The sequence below is a fragment of the Sarcophilus harrisii genome, chromosome 2, assembly GCF_902635505.1.
Source record: "Sarcophilus harrisii chromosome 2, mSarHar1.11, whole genome shotgun sequence".
Classification (NCBI taxonomy): domain Eukaryota; kingdom Metazoa; phylum Chordata; class Mammalia; order Dasyuromorphia; family Dasyuridae; genus Sarcophilus; species Sarcophilus harrisii.
Genome location: NC_045427.1, coordinates 366,827,173 through 366,847,361, shown reverse-complemented (window position 1 = coordinate 366,847,361; position 20,189 = coordinate 366,827,173). Strand labels below are relative to the sequence as shown.

The window sequence follows — 20,189 nt, the reverse complement described above, 5'->3', positions numbered from 1 at the left end:
GTAACAACACTTTGTTGTAGCAAAAAAAAAAACAAAAAACAAAAAAACAAAAAAACAAAAAACCTAAACAAACTCAAAATAAATTCATGTGACAATCAGTTGAATAGTGATAAAATATAATAGAATATTATTGCAGTATAAGATATAATTAAAGACACAGATGCAGTACAACATGATAGGAGTTGTATGATCTGATGTCGAGTGAAATTGGGAGATCCAGGAAAACCAGTTTATTTAATGACTATAATAGTGCAAAGGAAAACAACTTTTGACATGTAAGAATTTGCAGAGACCAATTATGACTTCACAAGTTATTGATGAAGCATGCTTCCCTTCTCTTAGCAGAGAGCTGACATATTAGAGGTATAGAATGAGCCATGCATTTTCAGAGATAGCTAAAGTGTGACTTTGTTTTGTGAAGCTATACTTATTTGTTACAAGGGAGAGATTTTGTTTTTTTTTTTTGATGGGGAGTGAGTTATGAAAAATAGAGTGGAAATGAAAGGAAATGGAATGAAAGAATAAGGATTGCGATGGAGGGAAAAAAAAGCATCATTGAAACATGAAAAATAGAAGAAAGCAGAAAGATTTCCAGAAGGATACACAGACAAGTCAGGCAGTGTTGAATATTATCTTGTAGGTAGTATATACTTAAAAAGACCAAACTATATATAGTACTAATTTACAGTTTCATGTACAGTCTTTTTCTGTTCTTTGTATATTGATATGTTCACATTTGTGAACATCAGTTTGTTAACATCAGAACATCAGAACAAACATCAGTTTGTTAAATTCATAATGAAAAAAAATTTTGACTTAGAAGGGTAAAGGAAAAAAAAAAGAGAGACTGAAAAGAGCAAGAATAAAAGATGCCAAGTGTGATAGCAATAGGAGATAGCTTGGTTATATGGTATGAGTGAGAGAATATAGACAGACAGCCTGAGAGTTCCACCAGTATTCTTGCAATGTCTGGAGAAAAGTGAGTTGGCCTCTAGTATATTGGATGTGGTAAATTTTGAAAAGGACACAAATTGTTGTACAGAATGACTAGACATGGATAAATTATCTGCATTACAGGAAGGAACATTCAACTTATGAAATCCATTTGAGTAATAATTATTTGTCTGAAGTCCACATCCTATCACTTCAGCTAGATGGAGTTCAGAGATGAACTATAAGCTCCCCCTGCCCTCCCCCTCTTTCCATTCCTCCCTTCCCTTCCCCCCTCTCTCCCTTTCTTTCTCTTTTTCCCTCTCTTCTCTCTTTCCTTGATCCTTCCTCCTCCCTCCTTCCCTCCCTTCCTCCCTTCTTCGCTCTCTCTCCTCTCTCCTCTTCCTTCTCTCCTTTCCCCCACTTCCTCTAGTTGTTTTTAATTGCTTAATCTGATGGTGTCTTAATCTCCCTGCAGCATTTGGTGCTATTGACAATTCTATTTTTTGGAATATTTTCCCCTCTTATTTTTCATGATAACACTTTCTATTTTTTTCTATGTCAAAATGCTCTTTTTCACTCCTCTTTACCATCATTTATGTCCTCTCCTATAAAACCTTGAGTTTATCTCAAGACTTTGTTCAGGGGCTCCTTCTCTCTTCTTTCTTATTTGGTGATTTCTCACATCAATTATCATCTCTATGCAGAGGACTTCCAGTGCTCAGTGTCCAGTCCTATTCTCTCTCCCTAGTTCTAGTCCTATAACATGAATTATCTGTTGGACATTTCAAAATGATGTCCTGAAGACTTATCAAATTTAACATATTCCTCTCTCCTTTTCCTTAGATCCTATCTTTCTCCTAAACTTCCCTCTTTTTATTCAGCACTCCATTATCCTTCCAATCATTTATATTCAAAAATTTGTTGTCATTTTTAACATCACAGGCTTACAGTGTAATGAATTGGCAAATCTTATTGTTTTTACCTTCACATCCTCCCCATTGTTCTTTTTCTCTACTCCCATAATCACCACACTTGTTCATGCTTTTGTTCATGTTCTCACCTAGACTGTGAGAATACTTCCTAGGTACTTTCCCTGTCTTAAATTTCTCCTATCCATGCCAAAGTAGTTTTCCTAAAACATGGTCATTGTTCTTTTTCTCTACTCCCATAATCACCACACTTGTTCATGCTCTTGTTCATGTTCTCACCTAGACTGTGAGAATACTTCCTAGGTACTTTCCCTGTCTTAAATTTCTCCTATCCATGCCAAAGTAGTTTTCCTCTAAAACATGGTCCTGACCATGTCATCTCTTTACTTAATAAGCACTGGTAGCCCTCCATTATTGTTTTAAAAAAAAATTATAAATTCCTTTGTCATTTAAAGCCCATAACAACCGGACTGCATTTTTTTCTTACCTTGTATATTATCTCCTTTTATATATTCTATGATTCAACCAAACTGGCTTCCTTGTTCTTATCTATAGGGAAATGTCCTGTCTTTCTATGTCAGTCCAATCTCCTGTTTCTACGCATTCGCCTTGCTTTTCACTTATGTCTGGAATTCACTCTTTTCCTACTTCTGTTTCTTAGAAGTCCTTTGGTTCCATCATAACTCAAGTGTTACTTTCTGAAGCCTTTCTCATGAAAGATCTTTTATTTATTTTTATGTATTTTGTGAATTCTTGATTAAATTCATTAAATATTAAACTTTTATAGTATATGGGTATTTGGGAGGAACATTGCAGGAAATACCTAGTTAAGGTCTTCGTGAAGGTCATAATCTTGAGATAAGACAGATGTGTAAATAATCACAATGCAGAATAATCCATAAGTACACAAGTGACATACAGGGAATGTCTAGTAAATTTTTGTTGTCTTAAATTTGAGTAAGTAGGGGGAAAATAAAATCTCTGAGCAGCCAAAATAGGTTTTTCCCAAAGTCTCTGCTGTGAAGTTCATATACTTTATTCATAGCCAAAATGCCTTAGCTACACAGACTATGCTCACTTACACAGTGTTAGAAGTTAGTTGACTTTTCTGAATTCCAAACCTTGAGAAGATTAGAACAAGCAAATTAGATGGATTAGGGTATTGTTAAAAGCATATACTTAACAGGGACAAGAAGAAACAAAAAATACTGGACGCATGAAAAATTAAAAGTCAAGAAAAATTTTACAGCTTAGTAGTGTACTATTTGTTGGGGATACAGAAAAAAATGAAATGATTTCTGACCTCAAGGCTCTTACATTTTGTTGAAGGAGAAAGTACATGAAAGGTATAAAAAGTAGCAAGAAAAGAAAAAAAAGTGTAAAGACTATACATTTTATTCTTTTTTTGCTACTTAAACAGCATGAACTTTTGTGTTTTGTCCACATTTTCTCTTATCTAAACTAATTGTAGTCTCTTCCTAGTTGGTCTTCCATCTTCAAGCCTCTTGTTTTCCAATCCATCTTCCACACAGCTACCAAAATAGTTTTCTTAAAGCTCAGCTCTGACCATATTATTCTTCTATTTAATAAGCTCTAGTGACTCCTTCTTGACTTTTGAATAAAATATTTCTCATCCTTTTTATCTCATCCTTTTTAATGTCTGATTTTTGCCTAGCTTTAATAGTATGTAAAATTATTAGCACAAAAATATACATGCATACTTTTCAAGTAATTATATACATTAGGAGTATGTGCCCATTGATTTCTTTCTAATAAGGATCAAATTTGGAGATAAATTGCAATAGATGGTTGGTAGAGTAGGACTAAGGAAAAAGAAGAAGCTTGAATATATGGATTTTGGAAGCCATCTGCCTAGAAATGATAACTAAACCCATGGTAATTGAGATATAACAGATACATACATAAATTAAGGAATAATCCATGATAAGTATACAAGTGAGATACAAAGAGTATTTAATAAAAAAAAAAAGTTGATTTAAATTTGAATAAGAAAGGAATAACCAAAATAAAAGTGATAGTATGTAGAAAGAGAAAAAGCAAGAAAAGCTAGTATAAAATAAGAGCCTTGGGCATGACATGAATGAAGATTCAGGATAGGAGATTGAGAAGCAGTAGAAAGACAAGGGGAATAAGAATCAAATGAGAACAGATCCTACCCTTTCCCTGCAAAAAAAGAAAAACAAAACAAAAAACTCAGAAAACCCAAAACAACAGAAAGGAGACATAATTCAAGAGGCTAAGGTAGTCAATAGTCTCATTCTGCAGAGAGATCAAGAAGGGTGATTATTGAGAAAGCTATATTTTCAAAAGAAGTTTTACATTAATTACTTTGGATGGAATTATTAATTGTAGCTTAAGCTTGCATTAGTTTTTGTCAGTCATATCAAACTCTTGGATTATACTAAACTTAAATCTCTGCCTCTTTTTCAGCTTAATTCTGTTCCAGCTCCTTTATTTTACAGATTATTAAAAAAAAAAAAAAACTCAGAAAGCCAGAAAAATGAAATGACAAGTGTAAAGTCACATACGTAATAACTAGCAGACCTGATATTTGAAAACAGGTCCTCTGACTCCAAATCTAATGATTTTTCCACTGTATCCTGTATGTTAAGTATTCAGAAAAATACAGAAGGTAAAAGGAATAGTCAGAATAAAAACAAGAAATGTGTTTATAACTCAGTTTAATTTTACAGGGCATTTGTTGTTTAATATATAGTGAAAACTTAATTAGTTAATATTTTATATTTTTAATTTTTTTATTTTTAGCAGTACATTATTTTTTATTATAAGTAAAGATGGTTTTCAACATTAATTTTTGAAAGATTTTTGAGTTCAATTTTTTTCTCCTTTCTCTTACTCCCCTCCTCCCTAAGAGCGCAAACAATAGCATTCTATATTTTTGATACAAATTGCTGACACTTCAAGTTAACTATTTTGCCCTATTGTTGAAGATACCACATTGAATCTAAATATTAAAGATTTGATATCTTCTGATGTAGTACAAAAATCTAGCAGCTGTGAGGTAAAGAAAAAATCTTTTAAAATAGCCATTACATGAAAATAATCCTATAAAAGGAGTAGTAGGGACTCCACAAAAGGCAAAAGGTTAATGTTCTTTTCATCAGGGTGAATCCATTTGATATTGAATATACAGGATTCTCTCAAGTCAGTAAATATCCTATTTGGTCAGGCTGTTTTGAGGCAAAAATTTAAAAGGGAAGATCTTGTTTTTCAGACATTTGTGTTTAGATATTTTATTAAGAACTTTTTCCTTAAAGAGGTACAGGTTCTTAATGCAAGAATAGTTCATTAAATTGTGTTTCTTCCGTTGACTTTTTGTTTGCCTTTAGTTACAGGTTTATGGTAATGGATCGCTTTGGGAGTGATCTTCAGAAGTTGTATGAAGCTAATGCCAAAAGATTTTCGCGGAAAAGTGTTTTGCTGCTAAGCTTAAGAATAGTAAGTGTTTCTAATATTGAATAAGCACCTTTAAGTTCAGTACATGTCCTCTGCTGGTTGGAATTAGTATTACATTAATTTCTATTGACTTTTTTAGCTGGATATTCTGGAATATATCCATGAGCATGAATATGTACATGGAGATATCAAAGCCTCAAATCTTCTTCTGAGCTACAAGAATCCTGACCAGGTAGTTTTATAACTTTAATTCTTTTTTATTTGAGACCTATTCACCAAATCAAGTTACTTTGAACTTTTGAACCCCAGCAGAAGTTTAACTTTTTAGAAGTGGATATAGTAATAATAATATTTCTACTTGACACTTTTATCTAGTTAGCATTCTATATTTTTGATGCAATTTGCTGACACTTTATCAAGTTGGCTATTTTGCCCTAAATAATGTTCAGGAAGAGTGCTTGCGAATACAAAATGAATTTCAAATAGCTATTTGGGGGTGGAAGCTTAAAATTATATAGTGCACCAATGAATTATGTTTGCCTGTCTGCTTTGTCACTTTTTCATTTCCTTTGTTCAAGAAATCCATCAAATATAAGTCTTCTCTTACTTGGAAAATTTGGTCTTTAACATGTTGATTATTCAAATCAGTTGTTTTACAGAAATATCTCAGCTGTCTAGTTTTTTATACTCTTTAGTGTCTAGAATTCAAATGTGTATTTTCATGGTCTCTTCCTTTCCCTCCACAATTTTTTTAACTTTTTAAGGAAAGAATAAAAACTAACATTACTATACTTGTGATATAGTTGGCAGAGTAATGAGGTGTAGATAAATTTCTCACTTATATCTATGTTCTTCTATACTTGATAAAAGTAGCATTGGACTGACTTAGAGAGAGGAAGAATTTTCAGCTGTAGAAATACTAATATGGAAAGAATTATTATAGTTTCTTAGTTGATCTAAGAGACTTATCGATTATTCTTCTTTACTTCATTAATTCCAAGGATCACAAAGGCACCCAATATCTTCTATATCCATTTATTTAGCAATATTTAGAAGCTAATACTATCTAAATGAATAATTGTGTGATGTACATTACCTCTGTGCTACTAAAAGCTGAAAACAACCCACACAACTCAAACATATTCTGGGGAAGTTATGGAAGGCTATGAATTATTGCAGGAATAAAGTACAGCCAGTAGTATAACAAGTCCTGAGATATGAATGGTGTCTCCTATCCCCCTCCAGTGTTTGTAGATAATGAAGATCACAGTTACACAAAAACATTTATTATTTATAGACTAACAATGTGGTACTATTCTAAGAGGTGGAGAATACCAAGACAAAAACAAAGCAATCCATATCTTCATGAAAATTTCATTCTAATGGGAGAGCCAGCATGTGTACACTTATTAAATACAAAATACAAAAAGCAGATGCCAGGTCTACTTGGATGGGAAGGCAATAGCAGCTGGGAAATTGTAAAAAGCTTCCTGCAGAAAAAAAGGTAGTTCTGGAGGTGATTCTTGAAGCCAAGCTGGTATTTCAAGAGGCAGAGACATTCTAGATAAGGAGTTCAGCCTGTGCCAATTGGCCAGAATTAAATATCCAAACAGACTTTCCACAATTGTATTGGCTTTCAGCTTCAAAACATACTCGAGACCAAGACCATCAATGTCTTTAGTTTGTAGATACCTATGGAGTGATTTTCCAAATTAATTTAAAGATAATATAAAGATTAACATAAAGGATAATATAATAAAGATAATTTAAAGATAATATTCTTTGGGAAATGGAGCTTATTTTAGGATGAATAGACTGCTCAGTTTGGATCTGTCTTTTTTTTTTTTTCTGAGGCAATTGGGGTTAAGTGACTTCCCCAGGGTCACACAGCTGGAAAGTGTTAAGTATCTGAGACCAGATTTGAACTTGGGTTCCTCCTGACTTCAGGACTGGTGCTCTATCCACTGTGCCCCCTAACTGCCCCTAGCTTGGATCTCAATAAATATACTTGTCCCATAGACATCTTAAACTCAAAACATTCAAAACTGATATAGTTATATTCCACCCTTCCCCCAGGATCCCCTTCCTCCCTCCCCCCCTCCCAATTTCCTAACTTCCTTATTACTCTTAAGGGTGTTGCCATCCTTCTAGTTCTCCAGAATTGCAGCCTCGGTGTCATCCTTGTTTCCTCTCTCCCATCCAGTCATTTATCAAATCTCGTTTATATTTTTTTGCAACTCCCCTCCTCTCTCCTATTTCTCTCCTCTGACACTGCCATTTCTCTGTTGTAGATCCTTATAATCTCATACCTGGATTATTATATTAGCCTTTTAGTTGGTTTCCCTGCCTCATATCACTTTCTACTTCCATCTGTGTCTTCTCAGCTGTTAAAATGATTTTCCTAAAGTATATGTCACCCTTTTTTAACCCAACAAACTCTTGTGAATTCCTATCATTTTCTGAATCAAACATAAAACATGTTAATGTTTAATGGTCTTTATAACTTGGCCCATGCCTACCTTTCTAGAATTCTTAATTCTCCTACCCCCTGTATACTCAGTGACACAGGTCTCTTTAGTGTTCCTCCACTAGTTGTCCTCCATGCCTTGCTCTTCTGATATATTTTCAAGTTTTCCTAATTTCTTCAAGTCTTAGCTAAAATCCTATCCCTACAAAAAAGCCTTTCCCAGTCCTGAAACTATCCATGTTTTATTTTCTACATAGTTTTGTACATAGTTGTACATGTTATCTCTTTCTTTAGACTTGAATTCTTTGAAAACAAGGGCTGGTTTTGGACTGTCTTTGTATTTGCAAAACTTAGTACTGTATCTGGTCTGTAGTAGATGATTACAAAATGCTAGTTGTTGAAATGAGTAGGGAATAGCATCTTGTCTAAATTTTATACCTCCCTTAGTCTCTAGCACACAATTTTTGTAGTAATTATTTAATAAATTATTTTTGAATGAAAAAATTGTGTTTTGGCTTAAGCTATCTTTAAGGAGTGTACTCCATATACAACCTATTAGATTAATTCACTCTTGGGATATGAAGACATTTTGTTGTATTTTGTTTCTGGGATTTGAGAGAGAGACAGTGTGTGTGTGTGTGTGTGTGTGTGTGTGTGTGTGTGTGTGTGTGTGTTAGTATGTGTGTATATATGGTTGGATTTAATATTAGTGTGATATTTGGGAATTTATAGGTATATTTAGTAGATTATGGCCTCGCTTACCGATATTGTCCAGACGGAGTTCATAAAGAATACAGAGAAGACCCTAAAAGGTGTCATGATGGAACCATTGAGTATACAAGTATTGATGCGCATAAGGGTGTGGGTAAGTCAATACTAATTAAGGTTAGTCTTTTTAAAACTGCTAAAGTATTTTGAGTTCTAATTTTTTGATTTAGAACTTTTAAAAGTAAATGATATAAGGTTAGCATTAGGTAACTTTTTATGAAGTTTTTCTCTTTCAAATGGGGAAGATTTTTAACTGTGACAGGTAGATGGCCCACTTTTTGGAGCTGCAGTCAAGAAGACTTGAATTGAAATTTAGCTTAGATACTTACTAGCCTTGTGACTCTGGGCAAGTCATTTAGCATCTACCTCAGTTTCTTTATCTGTAATATGGGGATAATAGTAACATTAGAAGAATTGTTTTAATACTAAAGTAAAATTCTTTTTGCTAGGTGTTTTGTAAACCTGAAAATTCTGGTTTCTTGAATTTTCTTTAAGAATTTGTTTATAATTTGACCAAATGTTCCCAAATGTTAAAAAGTAATTCTTACTGAAAATTGCTTATACTTACCAGTTAGGTATTGTATAAAAAAGGTAAATATCTTTTTGAAGGACATTTCAATTCGTATTGTTGGGTAATCATAAATACTTAAAAAGTGTACCCCTTTAAAAAACTAAATGATCTTTTGTACCAATGTTTCTTAAGAATAACACTGAAACCAGCATATTGATGAAATCTTAAATTTTATTTTTGGGGGATCTGTTTATCTCAAAACTGGTTCTTGAAATTATTACAGATTTCTGTAATATGAAGAGAAGTCAGTTTTTTATAGTATTCCTATTTTTCCTTTAAATAATGCATGGAATATTTATAATAAAAAAAGATTATATACTTTTTTCTAATTTGTCATATTTGAAGTAATTACTTAAAAATATTCATCATGCCTAATCCTCTACTTGTTTTATATTTCAGCACCATCAAGACGGGGTGACTTGGAAATATTAGGTTACTGCATGATCCAGTGGCTCAGTGGCCATCTCCCTTGGGAAGACAATTTGAAAGATCCTAACTATGTCAGAGATTCCAAAATCAGGTGGAGGACAATGTGATTTTTTTCTATTAGACTACTTGTAATAGAATTGTCTCTGAAATTTACATTTTTTAAAGTTAAAATAGGCAAGAATATTTGGATTAATTTCTGCTATGAGAGGATAAATAGTTTTAACTAAGAGTAACTTAAATACAAACAATTAAGTAGACTAAGCATATGCCCTTATTTATGTATTCTTTTATAAAAAGAAAAACCATTAGGAAATATAGGATATCATAAAAGTCCATCCTAAATATGCTATTCTGCTTTCTTTTAATATTAACAATCTACTTGTGGCATGAGACTTTTAAATGGTTATTCTTTTCTTTGATCTTTCTTAGCTACCGAGAAAATATTGCAAATTTGATGGACAAGTGTTTTCCTGAGAAAAATAAGCCAGGTAGGAAGTTTTTTTTGTTTTGGGGGAAAAAATTGTAATTACAGTGTAATTTCTCTTAACCTCAAAAATTTAGTAAAATATTGTGAGAACACTTAAGAATTATGGAAAGCAGTCTTTTTTTTTTTAAATTATTACAATGAAATTAACATGTATTATAAACTTAAACATAAAATAAAAACAATGTAGCAAGGTAATTTATGACTTAAAAAAATTAGTGATAATACAAATGGTGAGTGGGCTTATTTTTTGATGCAAAGTTTTCCCCTTTCTATTGCTACTTCCTACTTTCCTCCCCAGTTGATCAAGTTTTTAAAAATTCTGAAAAGTAAAATGCTCAAAATTTATGCATGTATAGTCTGGCAAAACAAATTCCCCCACTGATCATATTTGAAAATGTATGTCTTTTTCATTATCACTTCTGTGGCAGAAGGTCAAGCATGTTTCATTTTCATTCTTTTTAGATTCATAGTTTTTCATTGTGTTGATGGGATTTTCAAAGTCTTTTAAAATTATTTCTTTGTGTCAATATTACATAGATTGTTCTAGTTTTGCTCACTTTACTCTTCATCAATTCATGAAGGTCTTAGTTTTGACTGAAAGTTTCCATGTTACTCTTTTTTTTTTTTTAAAGATTCAACTAAATCATATACCTCAGTTTATTTAGCCATTCTGAAGTAACCTCTTGGTTTACAATTTTGGAGTTGGAACATTTGGATGGCAAAGTGGTTAGAACACTGAACTGGAGTCAGGAAAATTTGAGTTAGAATCCAGCTTCACATACTGGCTGGGAAAGTAGCAAAGCTTTAGTCTTCATTTTCCTCAGTTGTAATAGAATTTATCTCCTAGAGTTGTTGTGAGGATCAAATGCTATATTTTTGAAGTGTTTTGCACAGTTATAGGTTCTTAATACATGCTTGCATTCACCTTCCCTCCCATAAAATTGCTGCTATAAATATTTTGTATATATAGACACCTTTCCTCTTTATTTTATTTGATGTATAGGTTACCCTAGCAGCTGGATGGCTCAGCTCATAGAGACTGGGTCTGAAGTCAGAAAGATCTGAATTCACATGTATCCTCAAACACTTACTAGCTCTTCATGGCAGCCTATATAGCTGCAAGACAAACAACAACCTCATATGATTGATATCTTTGTTCAGCTCTCTGACACTGATTTAGCGTGAGAGATTTTTGGAGCTTAGAGTTGCAAGTAAAGCCACCCACGAAATCGTGGGTCTTTCACTTAGTTGATTTCTTGAGGCCTTTTCCATGGCATCCAATGGACATCAGGATAATGACCTATATCCCTTTTATAGACATACGTTTATATATACATACTTGCATGTATATATCATGCATGCACATACATATACATACATTTGATTATCACAAGATTTTTCTTCTGTAGTACATTTTAGCAATCTTTTGTATCTTACATACTCCTTTAGTAGAAGTTAAAAAACTTATTAGAAAATAGCCTATATGATGTAATTAGGATAGTAAGTGAGCAATAGAACTGTTGTGAAATAAAGCTTTTAGTACTATTTTATTTTTTTTCACAATTACTTGTCAAGATAATTTTTAGCATTTGTTTTTACTAAATTGATTCCACTATGCCCATAGGACTATAAAACTGCATACCCAATAATGTCTCTACTGGGTCTTTATTCCAAAGAAACCATAAAAGAAGGAACAGGACCCACATGTGCAAAATGTTTGTAGCAGACTATTTTGTAGTGACAAGAAACCCAGAAATTGAGTGGATGCCCATCAATTGGGGAATAGCTGAATAAATTGTGGTATATGAATATAATGGAATAATATTGTTCTATAAAAATAATGAGCAAGTTGATTTCAGAAAAGACATACTGAACTGATACTAAGTGAAGTGAGCAGAACCAAGAGAATATTGTATACATTAATAAAATTATTTTCAAAATATAGGCAAGGATAATTTTTTAACATTCATCCTTTCAAAACCTTGTGTTCCAAATTTTTCTCTCCCCCTTCCTATATTCCTCCCCTAGATAGCAAGTAATCCAATATAAATTAAACATGTACAATTTTATATACACATTTATCATGCTGCACAAGAACAGTCAGATCAAAAAGGAAAAAAAATAAGAAAATAAAAAGTAAGCAAACACTAACAAAAAAGATGAAAAAATTATGTTGTGATCCCCACTCAGTCCCCTCACTCCTGTTTCTGGATGCAGATGACATTTTCCATGCCAAATCTATTGGAATTGACCTGAATTACCTCACAGTTGAAAAGAGCCATGCTCACCAGAATTAATTATTGTATAATCTTGTTGTTGCGATGTACAATGTTCTCTTGGTTCTGCTCACTTCATTTAGTATTAGTTCATATTAGTCTCTCAAGGATTCTCTGAGATCATCCTGCTGATCATTTCTTATAGAATAGTAATATTCCATAACATTCCTATACCATAATTTATTGAGTCATTCTCCAATTGAGGAGCATCCACTCACTTTCTAGTTGTTGCCATTATAAAAAGGGCTGCCACAAATATTTTTGCACATGTGGGTCCTTTCCCTTTTTTTATGATGTCTTTGGGATACAGGCCCTGGTGTATGTCCACTCGAGTGCTAGTATGTTTGAAATGTTCAGCTACCTATATTATTTATGCTATGAACTTTTGAAGCTTCTGGAGTGCCTTGATCTGGGTATTGCTGATCTGTTCTCAGTGCTATTGACTCTTGGTTCCCTATTTTTCTATTTAAAGTGCTGTCTAACCTGGATCTTCATTGTTCAGTCCTTAGAATCTTGCCTAGATAAAGGCATTTACTATATTTTACTTTGATTTCTTGGTCATTGTTCAGCTTGTGTCTGTTTACTAGAGTACATGTAAGAGCTAGACTCTCCTGAGATGGTTCATATAAGCCATTTTAAGAGGAAGTTCCATTATTTAGCTTTTACAACCCTTCATAGCAAGGCCCTGACTTATCTTTACATTTTTATTTCAAATTCGGTGTCTTTGGAGTAAATAAAATATGTTCATCTAGACCTAATTTCCAGCAAACTGCTTTCCAGTTCTCTGATCAATTTTTGTTGAATAAAGAGTTGTTACCCCAGTAATTAATTGGTATTCTTGAATTTAACAAACACTACACTATTGTGTTCACTTGCTTTTGGAGCTTGTTTATCTAATCTTTTCCATGGATTAGCTTTTCTATTTTTACAACTAGTACTTTTTGTAGTTTAAAGAAAAATGTTATTTCGCCTTTAAAAACTTCTTGTTATTTTTATAAAAGCGTTTTTAATAATCTTTCTATCGATGTCGAGGCTGTGAAAACATATAAGAAAATGGATTTTTAAAAATGTTATTGACCCTATAGTTCCTAAATCCAAATTGTACTTTCCTTTAGGTAAATAGATTTAAAAAATTTTGAGAATTTCTTTCAATATATTAATGCCTTGAACAGGTTTGGACTACAGAACCCTAAATATAGTAAATTTAGTTAGGTTGAAAATATAATAACAAAAAATATAATAAATTGAATTATGTTGGCAAGTGATCATTGATTATGGTAAATGAATCAATTAAAAAAGAAATATATGTATGTTTTTTAGATGAAATTGCTAAGTATATGGAAGAAGTGAAATTATTGGGCTACGCAGAAAAACCTCATTATCAGAATTTACGAGAAATTCTTTTGCAAGGGCTAAAGGCTACAGGAAATAAGGATGATGGCAAACTGGACTTGTGCATCTTGGAAAATGGAGATTTGCTAACAAAAATAGGACTAAAGGTAATTTCTGATAAAAAAAAAATGTGTGAATTTAAAAGTGGTTATTAATGATTTTGAAATTAGTTTTCATAATTGTAGAAGCACTGTGAGAGTGATTTAATTATGTTGTTTCTTTAATGAATATATTATTAATTAGTCAAATCTTTATTTTTGTCATTTACAAGAGAAAACATTTGTTAGCTTAATATTCATATGTAATTGTCCATAATCATTTGTATAAAGGATAACTGTGTACAGTTACTAGGTATGATACTACAGAAATTGCTACGTTAATCACTTAATTACTTCTTCACTAAAATTTGAGGTCCTAACATTTTAGGCTGAATTGCAAAGATTGAGACTTTTTGGAAATTTATTACTGTCAGTATATGTATTAGTTCTTCTGAGCTATTCCTTCATTCTTATCTTGTTTCCTGTTTTTCCTTTCTTTTTATATGGATTAAGGAATGTTTGCCATTTATTCTTTAATATTTTGTGTTCCTCATAGAAAAATTGCTTTATAAAATTTTCTATATAAAGCAGGAATTTTCGAAAGAAATTTGTAGAATAAATGGTGAACAATTTGAGCTGTTTTTATGGAAAGATTGTGGGAAATAAAAATATTTCTCTGGGCTTTCTTATTTTCCTTTTAAAGAACAAATCTTTATTGTATGTAATATACTTATTTACTTTCAGTAGTAGTTTTTTTTTTTTAAATAGATCCTTTCTTAAATGGATAGTCTTTTTGAATTTCTTGCAGAATTGGTTAACTATTAAGTAACTACTATGTGTCAGATGTTGTGCTAAGCATATACGCACAATAAAATAAAAATTGTTACTTGTAAGGAGCTTTTCTTTTAATGAAATCTTAAGAAAAGTTTATCTCTCTATGGCTGATCTGATAAGGAGGCTGTTTCTTGAAATACAGACATACTTGACACACATGGTTTAGTATGTGCCAAAACTTGTGCCCTGCTTTTAAAAAACAAGGTTACCACTATACAATGATCTGTTAGAGTAAGATTTTTGTGGAGGTAGTATGTTAATATATATATTATGGGTATATAATCATTATAGTATTTAGCATGTATATTAGGTATAATGTAATATACAGATTTTCATGTTATATGCACACATGCATGACCTTTTCTTTGAAACAGTGCACTATATTAAAAGATATTCAAAATTATACTGAAAGTCAGAAAGTTAATACAACACTTTTGATAAACAAATTAGTAATTTAGCTAAGGAACTAAGATTTTAGTTAAATTAGTTAACTAGTTTAGTTTAGTTTAGTTAGAATTTAGGTTTTAAATATTTAGGCAAAAAGACCATATATTTTTATTTTATTTAAGTGTTTGTGTGATCTCATCTTCGTAACTATATCTTTTATTGGTGCAGTTCACAGCCTTTCCATAATTTTTCATTTTGTGCTAATTATTATTGTCCATCTCTATAGATCTCATCTATATTTAAGATAATCATCTCCATAAAGCATATAAGATCTCTATAAGCATCTCTGTAGATGCAAAAATACTCATAGAGGCTTTCCCCTGGTTCTTTTAATATGTCATAAGAACCAGTCTCTCCCCATTCCAACACATCCTTTATTCAGTTGATCTTTCTAAAATGCAAGTCAGACCCTATGTCACATCTTTCTTTACCTCTTGACTAATTTCAGATCCTAGCTCAAAATTGCACCTTTCACAAAAAATCTTTCTTAATTCCCCTTAAATCTAATGCCTTTCCTCTATTGATTATCTCCAATTTATCCTATATATAGTTTTTATATAATTGTTTCCATTGTTTGCATAAATTACATAAACATACATTATGTTTATGTAATTGACATAAATGTTGTCTTTCCCATTTTACTGGAAGTTTTTTGAGAGCAGAGATTTTCTTTTGCCATTCTTTTTGTATTTTTAGAACTTTACACAGTCCTTGGCACAAAGTAAGCCTTTAATAAATATTTATTGACTCACTGACTTGATCCATGCATCCCTTTTGCTATATGTTTGATCCATTTCTTTAGCTCCTGTGTTTAGACATACGCACTTCCATCTAAGTATATCTGTTAGGGGGTTTGTAAATTACTTTGTATTCAGACCATATATCATTCAACTATGTAATGTGTACAAAGAATATGATTTTACTGCATTTGTTGTTAATTTAAAAAAAAGAAGAATTTGATTGTTAAAACAAAAGCCTTTAAGGCTTTAAGCAACCAGTCTCATCTCCCACTACATAGTAAAATCAGCATTGAAATGTTCTTACTCTCTTGGTGTTGATTGGATGGGCCTAGAAGTCATCAGACATCCTTACTGATTGGGGACACTCCAAATTTGTGTTATCTAGCTTTAACTGGATCATTATTATAGCAAAACATTCTTTCTTATTCTTCACCAATCACTCCCCACAGAAGCTATTCCAAACCATTTCTCCTTAAGTCTTTTACAGTTCTTCATCTCATTAGGTTCTCAGCTGAAAATCTTGCTCTTTCTTTATTAATAAAGTTGAGGTGATTTATATGAGCCCGCTTTTCTTCCCTTATCTTCATTTCAAAACCTTGACAATTCCCAATTTTCTTTTCTGCATTCAGTTCCGTACAGAGGTCAACTTCTCTACATGTGATTTTACCTGAGTGGAATTGCCTTGCTTGAGCTGTTTACTGTGATCCACCATCTAAGTATCAAAATGACCCCTGGAGTTCCTCTTGGCTGCTTTTTTTTTTTTTAATTAATTTAATTTTAATTAAATTTATATTTAAAAAAAGTTAAAAAAAGAAAAACAGAAAAGGAACACAAATCAAAATAAAACCAAACAAAACAATGTTGTGATATGCCCAGCAGAACATCAGGGAAGATTCAAAATATATAACAACAAATGATCAGATCAAGAAAGTATATATATTAGTAGAAGAAATTATATTTATGAATGTTCATTTTTTTTCCCTTTACTTCCTGTAAATTGTTCTTTGTTTCTTTGCTGCACATCTTATAAGCAAGCTATAGTTAAGAAAATATATATTTGTGTTTATATATGTAGATCTACACATATACACACACACTTGTACATATTACCCTCCCCCCCACATCTTTACCATCTCTGCTGATTTTTTAATTAAATTCTGTTCCTTAAGTTGCCTTACTATTACTTAACCTCCCCCCCACCCAAGAATCCCTCCCTTGTTTTTTTCCCTCATCCTTTGCTTCCCCATCCATTCATCTCTTCCTCATTTCTTTATAGATTTTGGAAGGTGTTATACTCTTCATGATAAAAATGTAGTGTTACCTATTGAACCCATTCCTGATGTGAGTAGTTTTTCAGAACTACAAGCCTTCCTCCCCCCTCAAATACCTCTGTGTCTTACTCCTTTGCACTTCATTTGTATACCAACTGTTTTTACCTTAACTCTGCCACTTTTTCTTTTGAGCTACTCTATTGTTGATGTGAATCTTTAAACACATAGTAAATCACATTCTAATCTTTTTTCTTATTTATAATTTTTTGTTATTTCTTGATTCCCCTTCTCTAATTCTAATTTTCAAAGGATTATTTTCTTTGAGACACTTTACTTCCTTTTCTAGTTTGTTGACTTTTTTCATAATCTTGTTTTTCCTGGATGGTTTTATTAATATTTTTTTGTTTTTCCTCAGTGTCTTTCATTTAATTTTAAAAATTCTTTTAATTTCTTTAAATTTTGAGTTGTATAAATTTTCTCTGAGCAGGGAGCCATTTCACATTACTTTTTGGGATAGAAGCTTGCCTTTTTTTTTTTTTTTTTTTTTTTTAAACTAAAATTTCCTCCTCTGGTCTTCCCTGTTCCCATAATATATTTCTGTGATGGGGTTCTTCTTTGAGAGTTCATTTTTTTTTTTTTTTTTTAAATAAGAGGTATTAGTATAAGCACCTCTAATCATGGGATGGAAGGGTAGTGTCTCTAGCTTCCCTTCAACGTTCCCTCCCCTCTGACCAAGAACCCCAAACCAAGAGCTCCACCCTTCTGCAAGTGCCTGCATCCAGCAGAATCCCTGCTTCATTGCCTCAGCACTCACAGGGTCCTGTTTCCTTCTTGCCCAAGGCTATCAGCAGCACAGCTGGGCCTGACATTCCTAATCAACTGAGGTTCTTAGAAGCTTCCAGAAACTCAGATCCCCACTCTAACTAAGTGTCTGGGAGATGAAAGTCTCTGTGGTTCCTGCTAAGGCTCCATCTACATCTAGCTAACCCAAAGGGTCCCCACTTGATGTTTCTGTGGAACTAGCCCGAATGTGTGTTTGCACTTCAGACAGATTAATCTCTAGCCTGAGGTCTTTTTTCAGATATTCTAGGGTTGTATCTGGAGGACCTCTGTTCTGCCCTAAGTTTTGCTTTTTTTTTTTTTTTTTTTAAACCACTCTATGTTCATCCTGGCAAATTTGTTCTATTTTTGTAGGAAATTGGGAGAGCTTAAAAATTTACAAACCTATTCTAACAGCTTCCCAGAATTCCTCCCCCCCCCTTTTTTTTAAACAAATTTTTAAATTTTATTTACAAATTTTATTTTCACTTCTCAAAATAAGCCTTTTCATAACACAGTAATTAAATACAAAAAGATTGCACATAAAAATCTACCTTGTATAATTTGCTATTCCTTTTAAATATATAATAAAATTGTCATGTAAATTTTTTTTCCCCTGCCCTACTGCCCCCACCCCACATATGACTACATTAGGCACAAATAGGTAGCTATACACACATTGATCTGTATATGCAAAATCTGTACATAGTTCTACTTTTCAGTTTTGTCTCTGGCTGCAGATAACATCTTTCTTCATATGTCCTTTATTTTTGGTGTGTGTATTTATAATTATAAAAATGACTTAGTTGTTCAAAGTCCTTCTTAAAAATGTTATGGCATACAGTGTTCTCTTGGTTGTTTGCTCTTCATTTTGTGCAAGTCTTTCCATACCTTTCTGTGATTATCAAATTAATCCATTCTTATAGGACAGTAGTATTCCATCATTGTCTTCTGTTGCTGCTGCTACTACTAATACTACTACTATGACTATTTCAATCATATGCTAAAACATATTTTTTTTTATTCTGTTACTGTTATTATTTGTAAATTTTTGTTCATCTTTTATATTTATCATTTTTTCTTAACCTCTCTTTTTTTGACAATAGTTTATTTTCAAAATACTTGCAAAGATAGCTTTTAACATTCACCCTTGTATAACTTTGTGTTCCAAATTCTTCTTCCTTCTTCCTCCCCACCCCCCCTGCTCTGAACAACAAGTAATCATTATAATATAGGTTAAACATGTACAATTCTTCTAAACATACTTCCACATTTATCATGTTGCACAAGAAAAATCAGATCAAAAAGGGAAAAAATGAGAAAGAAAAAGAAAGCAAACAGGAGCAATAGCAACAGATGAAAATACTATGTTGTATTCAGTCTCCATAGTCCTTTTTCTGCATGCAGATGGCTTTCTTCTTCATATGTCTTTTGGAATTGATCTGAATCATCTCATTTTCTCATTTTTGAAAAGAAAGAGATGTGGTCATTGCATAATCTTGTTGCTATGTACAATGTTCTCTTGGTTCTGCTCGCTTCATGTAAAATCAGTTCATGTAAGCCTCTCCAGGCCTTTATGAAATTATCCTTCAGTCTCTCATTTTATTCTATCCTTGTTACCTTGTATTTTCCCTCCCCAACCCCCAGTTTCAATCCATTTATCACCATAAAAAATTCTTCCCTCACTTGTCTTCCAGTTTTGTCTTCCAGTTTTCTCATCTCTTTGTGTGTTCATAAGACTTATATACCCTTCCAGATTTATATGTAGTTTCTTATTCAACTCAGATGAGGGTAAGGTTCCAACATTATAAGCCTTCCATCTCACTTGCTTCTTCTGTATTAGTTCTTAGTTTCATACTGCATTTAATAATATAATTGTTTCCTTTTGCATTTCCTACTAAATTTTTTTTAGAATCACCCCATTATATACAACTCACCCTCAAACTTTCTTTCAAGCTACTTTAGTAATGATAATTTTTTCATATATGAGGCAAGTAATTTGATCTTAATGAGTGCTTTAATATTATTAGTCTGTAATATTTTCCTTTTATTTCTTGATTTTTTTATATCAAATTTTCCATCGAGTTCTTTCCTTTTTGTTACTAATTCTGAAAGTTTTTTAAGTTTATCAGATATACAGTTTTAAAATTCAGGATTATATCCAATTTTGCCACATAAATTATTGGGCATGATTCCAGTAGTTTTGCTCATGGAAATACAATATTTTAAGACTTGTACTCTTTTAGAGTAGAAGGTACTTGAAGATATCTATGTTAGGAAACAACCTGACTTTGAGATAATTAACTAGATGTGTGATCATAGGCAAGTCATTTAACCTCTCTCAAATTGT

At 32.2% G+C, this 20,189-nt stretch overlaps 1 protein-coding gene across 6 annotated transcripts in view; it reads left to right on the top strand.

Moving 5' to 3' along the window:
* The window catches only part of VRK1 (VRK serine/threonine kinase 1), a 114,043-nt gene that overhangs the window by 73,731 nt on the left and 20,123 nt on the right, over positions 1-20,189 (top strand). For all 6 annotated transcript variants that reach the window (XR_004232103.1, XR_004232104.1, XM_012550489.3 and 3 more), the window contains exons 6-11: positions 5,234-5,342; positions 5,440-5,532; positions 8,500-8,632; positions 9,506-9,626; positions 9,965-10,023; positions 13,619-13,797. Coding sequence is in view for 4 of the 6 variants with exons in the window: in XM_012550489.3 (XP_012405943.1) it covers positions 5,234-5,342; positions 5,440-5,532; positions 8,500-8,632; positions 9,506-9,626; positions 9,965-10,023; positions 13,619-13,797 (694 nt within the window). In the remaining 2 variants the exon portion in view is untranslated. The remainder of the gene's footprint in view (positions 1-5,233; positions 5,343-5,439; positions 5,533-8,499; positions 8,633-9,505; positions 9,627-9,964; positions 10,024-13,618; positions 13,798-20,189) is intronic.